The sequence below is a fragment of the Dioscorea cayenensis genome, unplaced genomic scaffold (genome assembly GCF_009730915.1).
Source record: "Dioscorea cayenensis subsp. rotundata cultivar TDr96_F1 unplaced genomic scaffold, TDr96_F1_v2_PseudoChromosome.rev07_lg8_w22 25.fasta BLBR01000367.1, whole genome shotgun sequence".
NCBI lineage: Eukaryota > Viridiplantae > Streptophyta > Magnoliopsida > Dioscoreales > Dioscoreaceae > Dioscorea > Dioscorea cayenensis.
Genome location: NW_024086758.1, coordinates 100,046 through 114,698, shown reverse-complemented (window position 1 = coordinate 114,698; position 14,653 = coordinate 100,046). Strand labels below are relative to the sequence as shown.

The window sequence follows — 14,653 nt, the reverse complement described above, 5'->3', positions numbered from 1 at the left end:
TCCGGACCCGTATGAGGGGTTGCTCGACCAAGAAATAGAGAACGAAGAGGTGATGATGCTTGGTCTAGAGGAGAAGGTACCATCTACTTCGGGGATCATGAAGAAGATGCTCTGGAAGATGAAGCGAGCGAGGAGACGCCACAAGAAATTCCCCAAGGCTGTTGGGGATGTGTAAGAACCGAATAAGGGTAATGAACCCTTAAGTGGTAACAAGCTCGACAACTCTCCCTCTAACTTCAAAAGGCTATGTTCATCATGCTTCAAAGTCGTGGGTAAGAGGGGAACCTTCATCTATGAGCCCCCGTGAGGTAAGACAAGGTTCATCAAGCTAAGTGATGTTCAACAAGTGCGTCTTGGGAGGCAACCTAAGTCTTTACTGTTTTCCTAGTTTTTAGTTTAGTGTTTGCATGAATAAGGCTTTAAGTATTAATGTCTTGATTTTTAGATGTTATTGCTGTGATTTTCTCGTGGACATTTTGGAATTATCATGTTCTTAAATGTTTATGGCGAAGTTGTTGATCGTTTGAGCCAGTTTTTAGTGTTTTTCCCTGGTACATTTTGCATGGTATGACAGGCTCTGAGTGTATTGATATGTTCAAGAATTTTCTGCAAAGCATGCAGAGTTTTCTAAGGCATCTAGAGAAAATGCACAACAGTGTGGAATTTCCACACGACCATGGGTCTCTACTGCGAGCTCATCCTGAGAGGACATAAGGGCGTGGACTCGCCCCTGTGAACAACCTTGTGACGGTCCACGCCCGTGGGTAATTTTCACACGGGTGTGTGTCATCCTGTAGAGACTTAGAGATTTTTCCTGAGAAAACACAGGGGCGTGGACTCGCCCCTGTGGATGATCCTGTGACAAACACACGGGTGTGAGTAATTCCCACAAGCCCGTGTGGATCTCTGTAGAAGATCTTTCTTCCATCCCAAGGATTTAGAGAGGTTTACTTGAGTTTTCCAGCAGGATTCAAAGTTTTTAACTTCATCCCATCGGTAACCCTTAATTCTCTCTTTTATTCATCATATTTGATTTTATTTAATTAGAATGGTGAATGCTACTTCGTTTCGTCAATTAGATGGTTTATGCATGCTTAGGAAGAGTTTCGAAATGATTTGATGGTGTATTCCTAGATTTCTAGCATGCGGCTGTGCGGTTTTCAAGCCCCGTGGATCCACACGGGCATGTGGAAATTCCACACAACCATGTGGAATTCTGCAGAATCAATTTTTGAATGTTTTTGATCGATTTTATGTTTTAATTTTGCAGATATAGCACCCCGGTCGAAGAAGCAAGCTGAGAAATGTCCGCGTGAGTCATCTCCTGAGCCGGAGAATATGGGATTTGCTATTCCTGAGCACCAAGTCCGTTTTGAGCGGTTGTTAAAATTTAGATTCGGACAATCTCGCTTTCTAAACACAAGCATGTTGCGAGATATACAGTAGGGAGATAGGTTGGTGGATGAGGTAGAGGATCTTGTTTCAGTGGGTGGGTGGAGGCTGTTACTATTAATCAGAGAGCCAGCCATCCGTGCACTCACACTGGAGTTTTAATCCTCGTTCGAGTTTGATAGGTCCTATGCTAGATTTGATAGTGTCGACGCTATACAGTTTAGAGTACTTGGGCATTACCATGTTATGAGCATCACATAGTTCTCGATCTTGTTCGGCCTATATGATGAGACCTTTACGGCCACTGAGGAGTACGAGTGACTTCCGATAGACTACCCCGGTATTTTAACTCCTCAGAGAGCGTATAGCATTCTATGTGGACAGGGATAATATGAGCCAGGGGTGTCCAAAGCCACGAGCCTTTCCCGACTTGCGTGCCACTATCTTCATGCCATTCTGAGCAGGTTGGTGAATGGCCGTGGTGATAGTACTGGAGTCCTAAGCCAACAGGAGCTACTGTATCTACATTCGATGGTACAGTGTCAACCGATCCATTTAGGGCACATACTGGCTGAGTATTTGCACCACCAGGGCCAGTAATTCAGAGTTGGTGTCATCTTTTTAGGCACGTACATCACCAGACTCCTTATGGGCATGGGTTTGCTAAACACCATACGTGGGGCTGAGAAGATGACTATGACTTTACCGTTAGGCCTTGATACATTGAGATTGATGGGATTGGTGCGCAGACACAACCCTGGTGTATATGTATTAACTACACCTTTCCAGAGGTAGGAGAGGATGGAGGTGATACAGGAGATGATCCTCAACCTGCTCCTAAGCCCCAGCCAGAGCATACAGAGACCGAGCCACCACCTGCAGCACAGGAGCTGCCCCCAATGTGCTTGTTTTCTCCATCCCGAGCCTATGATCGTTTTGCGAGGCTCAAGAGTGCTGTAGGTGTACTCCGGACTGAGATTGCTGAGGTTCGTGCCACACAGGTCGTGTAGCACACTGAGGTGATGGCATGTCTTGATGCTTTACAACATCTATTTGAGCGAGACGCGTCCTCACCTTTCATCAAGATACCTCGGACCGCTCTGGCCCTGCCAGCATCACCATCATCAAATCTACCGGCATTATTCGACCTGGCACCAACCACAGCACCAGTAGAGCCGATAAAAAAGGACACCGATGCTTGATGCGTCTTTGCTTTACTTTGTGTTTATATTTTTCATCTTTCAGTTTCAGTACTATTTTTTGGAGTTGTATACTCTGAAAGGATTTTCCTTCTGAGTTTATCTTTTATTTTTGTCTCAAGTTGTATTTTATTATTTTATCTTTATATACTCGAGTTGTTTTGTTTTTATTGAGCTTCACTAAATCCCCTTGTGTATGTGTGCAGATGGTCTTGTCAGTATGGGAATTGAGAACTAGTCGTAGACACGGCCAATGTGGGCCATGTGTGCTTCACAACCTGTTGGAACTTTACTTCCAAGGATTTAGCTCCATCAAATGCAACATTAGGAGTCAGGGGAGTATTGTTTCAATTGCCACTCCCACATATTTTCTTGATTGCTATACTTTCTATTGTGCTTGCATGTGTACATTGAGAGCAATGTACATCTTAACTGTGGGGTGGAGTTCACTTTGCACATGTCTTTTACTCAAGTTTTGATTGACATACATGCTCACGTAGCCAATGGCGGTTCACCTTAGTTGCAATATTTGTATTCTTGAGTTTAGGAGAAGTTTTAACATTGAATGTTCTCATGATCTAGTTTTCACTTGAATTTCTAGGAATTTTTGCCCGAATGATATTTGTTGCACCACTCACTCATGAGACTCTTTTGGAAACTCAACTTCGATATTTAAGGGGCTGATTAGTTTTGTTTCTTGTTCTGTTTTGCTAAAAAAAAATGGAAAACGAAAAGAAAGAAAAAATAGATTGTTAAATTGTGCATTGGGGGTGGAAAGAGCTACCATCTATGAAGTATGAAACTACTCTCATAAGTCGGATACTAGTTATGCCCTAATGAGATAAAGAGCTATCTCATGGGAGGAGTGAAAGCTACCACCCCGGTAGAAAGAGCTACCGCCTTGAAAGTGTAAAAGCCACCTTAGCGGCCACTTCGAAAAGGGCTACCTTAGAGGATGTGTGAAACTACTACCATCCTTGTGTTTTGTTATGCTTGTAGATAAATAAGTACCTTGTACTTAGAACTTTGAGGAGTATACCTTGGGTTGAATTGAGTGAGTTTACACACACTTACACGAGTTCAGGTTTGTTGCCCTTTTTTATTCAAGTTTTTCTCTAGAGCATTGATTTTTCGTATTTAGTGTTGAAATTTCCCTTACTCATAGAATGCTTTTCTTGCATGCTTTGGTGAACCTAAGGCTGAGCACTTTCAATCTTTCCATTTTCTATGCTTCAATGTTTTATTTTTCTGCTTGAGGACGAGCAAAAGCTTAAGTGTGGGGGAATTTGATAAGTGCTTGTGTGTTAAGAATGCGAAGTGCTCTTTCCTTATGATGAGCATTACTTCTATTAGGTTTAAGCATTAATACATGTGTATTTGTGTTTTTTTGCGCATGTAGGGTTGTGAAGCTAAGTATTAAGAAAAGAAGCCAAAAGTAGATCATGAACGCACTATTTGGTGGAATCTTGGAAGGAACAAATGTGAAGACACAAGTGGGGCTCTAAGATACGTGAGTGTGTGCCAACCTCCATGTATTCAAGCCATTACAATGAGTTGGAGAGGCACGAAGGCAGTCACATTTGCGTATCCTGACTTGTGCATTGATAGCAAGATCTTCACCAATGAGGCCTTTGATTGAAGAAGAGTTGCTATCTACGGCATAAACATGTACCCGTTTACATTGCCTCGATGAAAGTGTAGAATTAGGAGTGGTTTGGCGGAGTATTGTAGCAGGTTACTATAGCAATACACTGTAGTAGTTATTGTTCACAGCCGGCCGAAAATCAGGTTTCCAGAGAATCCACATGGGTGTGTGGAAATTCTCCACGCGCCATGTTGAAATTCCACAGGCCCGTGTGGAAAATCCACAGGGGCGTGTAGATGCCCGATTCTAGCCCTATTTAAGCCGCGATTCAGCCCAATTTTGGGGAGAATCTTTCACCCTTCTTTCCAACTTTCTCTATCTTTTGAGAGGCTGTCGACTACGGTTTTGAGAGGCTTTGGCAAGTTTTTGGAGTGGTTCTACAGATTCAACACCGCGACTCACTTGGAAGAAGGTTATTGGGGGAGCTTTCATCCGTATCAATCTGGCGAGGTGTGCCCTAGGCCGGACAAGGGGACCTTTGGAGAAGACGGGGCTACTCAACAAGACCATCGACACGATTGCTGAGGGGTTTTCCTATGGATTACTTGTTTTTATTTTCGATTTCATTATTGATTGTATCTTGCTCCATGGAGAGCTAAACCCCCTAGTGGGTACTTGAATTTTGTAAACCCTAGGATGTTAATATTTCTTTGACCTTTTATTATGCCTTCCTTAATTGATGTTTTTAATTGAGTTTCAATCTTCAATGCTTGTTGAATCATTTCTCCCTTAGAGTGACACTAGGGTTGAGAGTTCATCTTGGTAACCTTTTTGGATGGGTGACACGCCATGAGGGTTAGGCAAAGCTAGAATGGAGAGGGTTGAGAGGGTGAGTCGAGAGGTAAAGGAGCGTCCCCTTTCCCCTCCGGTGTGATTTATCCTACCTCCAATTCCTAGAGTTCTTTGCGTTTTCAATAGAGTGAAGCGTTGAAGTGACTTTAGTATCTGGGGCTTAATTATGACTAGGGGTCTTTCGCCTAGACCAAAGGGTTATATCTACACATAGGAATAGGGTTTATCACTTGGAATCCCAAGAAGTCCATGCAACTTTGCACAGTGAGAGGTGTTGAGACTGAGCGATTTCTCCACCAGGACATAGTGTAGAGTTAGTCACGGTTGACCTTAGGTTTGGGACCGTGTGCTTTATGATTTCTATGACTCATTAAGCATTAGTTAGGAAGCATAATAGTAGGTCTTGCACTTGAAACATTAGTCCTAGGGGAGCATTGTCCGAGTACCCCACTTCTATCAATTGTCTTTCCTCTCACTTACTTGGGCCTATCGTTATTGTTTCTTTTGTTCCTGCTTACATTACACTTTATCAACACAATCATTATTCATCTTCTCTTGGTTAAGTAGAAATTTTAGTATTTTTATTCCCTACTCCCTGTGGATACGATACCCCACTCACTTGGAATTTATTACTTCAACAAACCCGTGCACTTGCGGGTCACACTCAAGGGGCGTTGTCACTTCTACCACTATTTCACTACCAAAGTATTATTGGAGTCTTGGAGTTTGAGAATATCTTATCCTTGCTCACATATCTTGCATATTCAACTCCTAGCCATAGTTCAAAACCAATTTGAGCCTCGATTTGGCCTATGCTAGATTAAGTCTCATCGAATTCCATCAAACATGTAGATAACCCAACTACGTAATTTATGGATAGACATATAGTAGGTTGAAATTGATGAGAGCAACTGGTTTAGGAGTGTAAATCTTCCTTCAGTAGAGAGCTATTTTGTTTCAATGAGGAGAATCTATATTGGAAAACTAGAATTAATTTCATCTACTCCTGTTTGTGAAGTTGTCAACTTGAGATTAGTACACATGGTAGGTTAGATGGAGTACATCCCTAGAGAAATTGATAATGGAAGCCTGATGGTTGACCGCCGTATGAGCACCGGTCGTCAAGTAATACCTAATGCAAAATCATGAGGATCGTATTCCATGGATTATAGGAAGTACTATTAGTCACTCTATATTTATTATCTAGCCTTAATAACTTAAGGGTTGTTTAGAATCTACGCTAAGAAAACGTAGAGCTAAAAAGCTTCAAGCTAAGACATGATCTCTAAGGGAAAAATAAATGGGAGATGATGGTCCCCGGATATGGATCCTCATAGGGCTACTAATGTGATCTATGAATTTGGTTTGGTGTTGCAAAGTTATGTTTGGACCACGAGATCTCTAAGATGAGCTAACCCAAACACATTTGTGATTAACTCCTAATCCCATATGAGAGTTTAGTTCAATATAGACTTCAAATCAACAAGATGAAACGAGATTAAGAATAATAAAAGCATGTCTAAGCTCCCCCTTTGATGCAGATGATGGTAAGGAGAGAAGAACACCAAAGGCACCCAAGGACGACATCCTATTCTACCCAAAACTTTCCTCCCTTCGAGGATACTTGCTTTTTTGTGTTAGATTTTCAAGATCTAACCATTCCCCATCAAAATCATGTCCAAATCTCCCCTAGATAATCAGAAATTCATTCCAAGAGGTGCTAGAGGCTATGGCTTATAAGCCCCTCTCCCAAAAAGCCATAAAAGGGTCTATTTATAGTTTGACGATTGTGAGGTCACTTGTAGGTGAATGGGAGCTTGCGATGGAGTGTTAAAACTTGAAATTAGAAAACCTGATGAAGCTTGCAACCTCTCGTTCGGACGCACAAGTGCTCGCACACCTTTCAACTTGTCCCCTACATTCTACTATGCTGGCCGCACAAAATTCCCATAGTGCTACATTACGGCTACAGTAAAAATGCTATAGTAATGCATCTATAGTGAAACTACAGTAATACCTTATTCAATACACTTTGCAACACATTCTCACGCCCTTATACCCTCTTCCATGCTCTGTGAATAAAAATATAATAAATTACACCAAAAGGGGGCATAAATCCATAAAAAATACATGTGAAGTTTGTAAAATAATATAATGAAAACATGTAAATTTAGACACTCATCAAAGACAATCCACCCTTCGCAAGGAGGTTGTAGCTAAATGAGAAATGATAGCTTTTTCTATAATTAATAGCCAAGTCTGAGATGCCTTCGAAGAGGTAGAGAATTAGGTTAATGAACCTGTGGTTTTCAACTTCACTCATAGGTGGCATAGTTTAACTCAGTACCTTAGGGGGACTCCATACAGGATTCCAGAGTTAAATGCATGGATGAATATGATGCTAAGAGTATTGGCAACCAAAGTAAATTGGAGAGACGATATAAGGTCCCTTTTTAAAGTCCACATTTGCAAAGAATATATCCTTGGGTCACTCCGTTTTATTTGGGCAATGTTCTAAAACATCTATGTGAAATGGAACAATCACATTTTTAAGTATTGCTCCTCTCCGCTTTATTAGGCAATTGTTAGAATTGGCTTTATGCTCTCTCTCTCTTGTAATTTATAGCCCTTAAAGCGATCATCAAAATCTAGTTGAAAACTTCTAGGCCATTATCAATTATAGCCTTGATTTCATGAGCTTTTCCTTGATTGGGTATAGGAAATAAAGCAAATATCGTCATGGATCCAACTGAACACACTTGTAGCTTACACTTATGCTGCCATTGATGGATAATCCCTCAATTATGCCGATTATCTCTTAGGGTCATCCTTCTTTCCTCTATTCCTTCTTAGTTGTTTGGCCATCCAATCACCTTTGAGGATTACCTCACCCTCCTACTTGATTTTGTTTTGCACCTACCTTGCGATGGAATTTTGTGCCTATATATTTTTAATAGAATTTACGGTTTATCCATTTCTTCATTAAAAGAAAAAAAAAACAGTTCACATGGGTTTTCCTCTTCAATTAATGTTAATGATAAATATTTTGAATCAACAAAAATAATAACTATGTTAATAACATGCTCCATGACCTAAATAGGCATAATAATTAAAATGTATTCCGTACATGGAAGTGGGTAGTCTACCTCTATGTTTTCGGTCTATACCAATAAGCTAGGGCCAATCTTAATAAAAATTGGGCCCAGTAAAATCATGTAAAAAATTTATTTTAAATCTTTATTAAATAATAATTTATGTAATTAAAAAAATATAGATCATAATTAATAATTACAAAAAATAAACTATCAAAATTTTTTTTAAAAAAATTATAGTGACTGGAGACCTTTCTTTAATCTATTTTTTAATATCAACTTACTTGCGATGCATTCGAAAACTGAATTAAAGCTCACTTTTCTTTCTTTTTGAAATGCAATATTATCCATGAAATTTCAATATTGAAGTTGTGATACCAATTTTTTCTTACCAGAAATAATGGCCAATTTATTTCATCATTCATAGTTAATCATAAGAACCATTTTATTAACTTAAATTTCCAAAAATTCCATTTTATTGAAGCAACTATAATAGGTATAGTTTATAATATTTTATTACAATTAATGAGAAATGTTGAATGAGATTTATAGTAATAAAAAAATATATTAAATTAATATGAGAATTTTGCAAAAAAGAGAAGAAACAATTTTACATTTAGAAAAAAGTTGAAACCTTAAAATTATAAGGTTACAATAAACTTCATTCAATAGTGGATATTTAATATTATCATAAATTAATTAAACAAGATAAATTTTATATTTCAAAGAATATGATTTGTTAAAAAAACATTTTAACATTGATTTTAATTTAGATGCAATATATTTTTTCATTGCAATTTAAAATTACCTGGAACAAGGTCTAATTCAGCGGCCAGCTTCATGCTCCTCATTTCTGTTTTACTGTTGTTGAAAGATACGATCTTTCTCACAAAATTATTCAAACTCAAACTTAATTACCACTTCACCAAACATACAAGAGAAAATTTCTTGGAATATACTATTGTCGAAAGAAATGCTTTAACAACTAAATAACAAAGTTTATAGCTTGAAATGATCAAGTGCAGACTTCCCATCAAGGCCTTTAGAATTGTAGTGTTTGTTGAACTCATCTATGACAACTTCTCTGTAGATAGGTGCACTTCCATTAGCAAGTAACTCCATGATAGGACCATAAAGTTTTGATGAAGGGCTATACGGAGTAACAAAGAAGCATGCTACTGAAAGTCTTGGACCTTCCTTGCTTGCAAGCACTTTATGCTCAACACTCTTCAATTTGTCATTTGAGATCAGCTGCACATCAAACAAGAATGACATATATATTGCAAAGTCATTTAGATCAAATTTTATTATAACCTACATAATTAGGTATATTAGATGCAAACATGAGAATGTTATGTGGTCATGTAACCAATGTATCATTTTAGTTTGATTAACTTGAAAAATTTGAGTTGGAAAAATAAGTAAAGCTCCTACTTTATATATCCACAAATCAAATGGATTTGCAATTACTAGTTAGCTTTAATTAATACATATATAAGTGCAGGAGATGGGTTATTTTGATTACCAAGCATGTACAAAGACAAATCATATTACTTTTTATACGAAATTAGAAGGAAATTAATCAAACACATAACTGAGTGAACTCTAATGCATACACTTTGTGTAGGTTTATACCTGCAAGAGATCAGCTATGTTGATGATAAGGCATCCAGGAGAGGGAGGAACATCAACCCATTTATTCTTATGAAGTATTTGCAAGCCACCAATTGATTTATCTTGCAAAAGGATTGTAAGGAAGCCCGGATCAGAGTGTTTACATATTCCATGTGCGAGGTGGGGCTCTGGACAGGGCGGATAGTAATGGCAAGCAACACCAATTCCCTGTGCGCATTCCATCTCTTTCAAGTGATCAGGCTTCAGTCCAAGAGCCTCTGATATCAGCTCAAATAGAACCTCTCCCAGTTTTTTCATGTGAAATGAATACTCAAATACTATTTCCCTTCATGTTCAAATCACACCGATATTTGTATCAATAAGACTTATATTTACAAATCCATATTTACTTAATTTAAATACTACAACTCACCGGAAAGCATGCGGTACCTCTTCCTTTTCAGGAGGATCAGGAGCCATACGAAGAATTAAAGTATCACGCCAATTCGCTGCCGGGGAACTGTAAAGATGGAAGTTGCAATTGAAGACCACGTTTCGTTTGTGATCTCTAGTGTAGTAATTTTTCTTCACCTCCTCATCATCCTCTATGAACCTCTTTATTGCATCGAGCATCTCATCCATCACCTTGTTGGGCACTCCATGGTTAGCCACTTGGAAAAAACCGATTGTCTCCGAAGCCTCTTTTACCTTCTCGACTATTTCTTTTTTTCTCGTATTGATGTTTTTCATATCAATAACTGGAATCTTCAACTCAGTAGTAGAATTGGACATAGTTTCAGTCGGATGAATGAAGAAGCGGGGAACTTTGGTGATACCGGCATCGACAAGGCCTTTGACTCCGGCTTTCGTCTCATCGAAAGCCTTGATCTCACTTGCTCGATCATAGCTGGTGGTCGACATGGATAAGTGAGTAGTGTCTGCAATGGTGGTGCTTGCTTAGCTGCTAGAGTGTTTTTGGCAAGATGAACTTGTGGAGTTTGAAGATAATGTCTATGGTCACCCCTTGTGTTTCTGGACATCTTAGCCAGATATATGTCAAAGTCCCCCTGTCACTGGAGGTCCCCAACCATCCCACTAGAGGTCCCCAAATGTTAATGAGTGTCACCTATATTATTTATATCTATTATTTGTATTGGCCTTGTCATCAAAGACAAAAATTAGAATAACTTTTCCTTACAATATTTTTGTTTTTTTTTTCTTAAGATTCAAAACAAGTGACCAATTTAATTACGCATGTGCCGCGAGAGGGTTAGCCATGTTCTGGTGTTGAGATTGGGTGTGATCGCACTGCTTGCTAGGGACGAGTGGGTTAGAGTGGATGCTTGGAGATCATGCCTTAGCTCACCCGTGTGCCCAAGTGCACCCTCTCATAGCACCTCTATGGCAAGCATATTCATGTCTAGTGTTGATGGTTGACAGCTGGTTCCTTCTTCAATGAAGCATTTACATTTATTATTATTTTTAAGCATATTCATGTCTAGTGTTGATGGTTGACAGCGGCTTCCTTCTGCAATGAAGCATTTACATTTATTATTATTTTTTTAAAAAAATAAACCATAAACAAATATGTTTTGAATTATACATAAATATCTTTAACTTTTTTAAAAAATTAGTAGAATATATAAAAAATAAGTTGAAAAATCAAACAGATCAAATGGTTAACATCAAATAAGGTATTGAAAACGTGAAACTAATTTATCATAAAACAAAAAGCATGTAGTTGAAATTTTAATTAAGAATTGAATCGATGGATCATTTCTTCATTCACGATTCTTTTTCTATGACAATTGGAACTACTTAGCCCATCTATTTAGAGCTTCTAACAACCCTAACTCTCTCAAAGAAGTGTGGAGCTTTTAAAGTCTCAACTCCATTCATAGATTAGGGTCACTTGGGACCTACTAGTTAGGGCCTTGTTTTGGAATATTCGGCTATAGAGGAATGCATGCATTTTCCATGATGAACATGCTTTATGTACTTCGGTTATCTCCAAAATTATTTACATGTTCTAGTCATGTCGACGCCACTCTTTTTAGCTTTTATTTATTTTAAAGTTTTGTTTAAAAAAACAAGCTAGACTTTTTTGAAAACTTACATCCCATGTTTCTCACATCTCCCCACGCCCACTAACGACCTCGCAATTACATCCACACCTTCTGATCACATCCTGCCTTTTAAAATCCTATTTGTGCTACTTTTTTTTTTTTTGTAAGAGACTGCTCTCCTAAGAGCGATAGATTAGATCAGACAAATAAATGGGCCCACGGGCCCTCTCAACACAATCCAGGTATTATATAGTAGCCGCAAAATTCATCCCCTTTGGGGATCAAACCCGCAACCTACTCTTTGTCTTGCTCTTAAGGCAAGTGTCTCTCACCAATTGATCCGCAAATCAATTGGTGAGAGGCGCTCACTTAAGTGAGACAAAAGGCTTAGGTCACGAGTTGGACTCCGAGGGAGTTTGAAATGCCCGACTAAGCAAAACAATACCTAGTTTGTGATGAGTTTTGTTCTGGGTATCACTGAGGTGGGCTGGTCTCTCACAAAAGAATGCGCTTTTTTTTGTGAGAGACCGGCTAAACTAAGTGAAACTTAGAATAGAACTCATCACAAGCCATGTATTATTTTTCTTAGTCAGGCATTTCCCACACCCTCAGAGTTCAACCTGCGACCTAAGCCTTTTTGTCTCACTTAAAGTGAGCACCTCTCACCAATTGATTCTCAAATCAATTGGTGAGAGATGCTCACTTTAAGTGTGACAAAAGGGCTTAGGTCACTGGTTTGCCTCTGAGAGATTGCGAAATTTATGACTATGCGAAACAATACCTGGCTTGTGATGAGTTCTGTTTTGGCTCTCACTAAGGTGGGCTAGTCTCTCACATGTCAAAGATTAATGAAGCTCTTAAAGCTAAAAACCAAATTGGAAAACTTGGCGATGACCGTAAGCGTAGAGTGCAGTTCCTGGATCGTGTCACTAATATAAGCGATACTGAGGATTTGAAAGGTAATTAGGGGTTGGCTAACTCCTTATTGATCTCTTCCTCTCTTGTCCTTTTCCTTATCTTTTCTCCCATCTTGTACTCCATGTTATGGTTGGAGCCCTTTTGTTTTGTGTCCACTTCTAGTAGACTTTGGTTTATCTTTTCGTTTTGTTGTGGACTATCTTCCCTGTCCTCTCTCTTTGTACCATTTTCTTTTTATTTAAATAAATAGGGTTTATCCTTTTTTTTAAAAAAAATAAACATTTTCATAATGAAATGAACCGTTGATATTTATTTAATAATTAAAGGTGACAAAGAATAGGGTGTAGATTGCCTTAATCAAGTTGTATTTATTTTTCTAAGATATTTTTTTTAATAAAAGCAAGGTTAATCAATTTTTCTTAAAAAAACCTTTTCATGTTTGGCTAAAGTTCACCATTGAATGGTTGGAGAAATCTGGTTTGTTTTTGTTTTTGGTTTGGTGTGATAAATGTGACAAGTACAGTTTAAGTAGAGGTGTGTGTATAAGTAGTAAATTAATCGCTCAACCTGTGCGTGTTGGAGTACTCTTAGAAAATCATATTAAAGTAATCAAGACTGACAAGAGGAAGGAGGGGGAGGGGCGGGCTAAATTGAAAGTGTAAAAAAATGTTCATCCAACAAAATAATTATCTCTAATAAAAATAGTGCAATTATATAACCATAATTTAAATATAAAAAAATGCCACACTTTCAGCAATAACTATTGCTAATGTCGGATGTGGCAAGTACGTGCTAAAAAAAAAAACTAACTGCGATTGACTAGATAACCAAATTATTGTTCATCCAATACAACGTACATATTATTATTTTATAACAATTGACATAAATTTGCTGTGCCACATCTTTAACTTAAACCCTTTTTTTTTTAAATTACTTAATTTCTTTATAAATTTTATAACAATTTTTTATTTTTGAAAATTTTTATTAAAATTTTAAATTTTCAGTAAATTTTTAAACTAATAAAATTTTTTATAATTAAAATTCTTTATAAAGTTAATAATTTTTTTAAATTTTTGTATGATTTTTTTTTTCAAATCACTCAATTCTTTATGACTTTTATAATAATTTTTTAAACTAAAAAAATCTTTTTCATCAGTAAAATTCTTTATAACTTGAATAAACCTTTTTAAAAATTTTTATGACATTTTATTTTCAAATCACTAAATTTTTTTATAACTTTGATAACATTGTTTATTTTTTTATAAAAAATTTTGAAATTTCAAATTTTAACAACATTTTTTATTTTTTAACAAAATTAAAAATTGCAGTATTTTTTAAAAAATAATAAATGGAATTTATAAAACCTGGAAGTCGTAGATTGGAACCCAATTCCACTAGTTACTCAGACACATTCACATTCCATATTCATAAAATATAAAGAAAGTATTATTAACCATTATTTAAATATAGGAAACACCATACATAAAGATTTTATGATTGCTGGAGGACAGCCTTGGGGGCGTTGGTTTGCTTTAGCCCCAATTACCCCCTTCAGGGATCATCCATCAAGACCGCCTTGTTAGACTAGGGTATCATGGATGGTCACTCGATTTCTCGATTCCTCCGTAGAAGGGCCATCCCAATGGTAGTAGGAGAGAAGCTAAATAAATGAAGGCTATCTTTCATTGGTATCATCACATCTTTTGTTTTGAGTCACTATGCATTTTAAGTTGCATTTGACCAAAAAAAAGAGTGCATGATAAAAACCGGTTAGCAGGAGAAGCTTATTAGATATGTTGTTGTCTCTTTCTAACCAAATATTTCAAAAGATTACTTGAGTGAAAGGTCCTAGGTATCCTTATTTCAGGGGCCAAGATGAAGCCTCCAAGAAGTTTGTACTTTATTATGGAGGTTAGGTGTCTAGTAATTGTGAGT

General features: G+C 37.5%; 1 protein-coding gene across 1 annotated transcript; it reads right to left on the bottom strand.

The window, feature by feature from the left end:
- Nucleotides 1-9,041: 9,041 nt before the first annotated feature.
- LOC120254143 (1-aminocyclopropane-1-carboxylate oxidase homolog 6-like) lies at nt 9,042-10,810 on the bottom strand. The gene is made up of 3 exons (XM_039262284.1): nt 10,168-10,810; nt 9,756-10,080; nt 9,042-9,371 (listed from the first exon to the last, which is right to left on the bottom strand). The coding sequence occupies exons 1-3, from the start codon at nt 10,653-10,655 to the stop codon at nt 9,120-9,122; spliced, it is 1,065 nt and encodes a 354-aa protein (XP_039118218.1). The 5' UTR covers nt 10,656-10,810; the 3' UTR covers nt 9,042-9,119.
- Between the last annotated feature and the right edge of the window lie 3,843 nt (nt 10,811-14,653).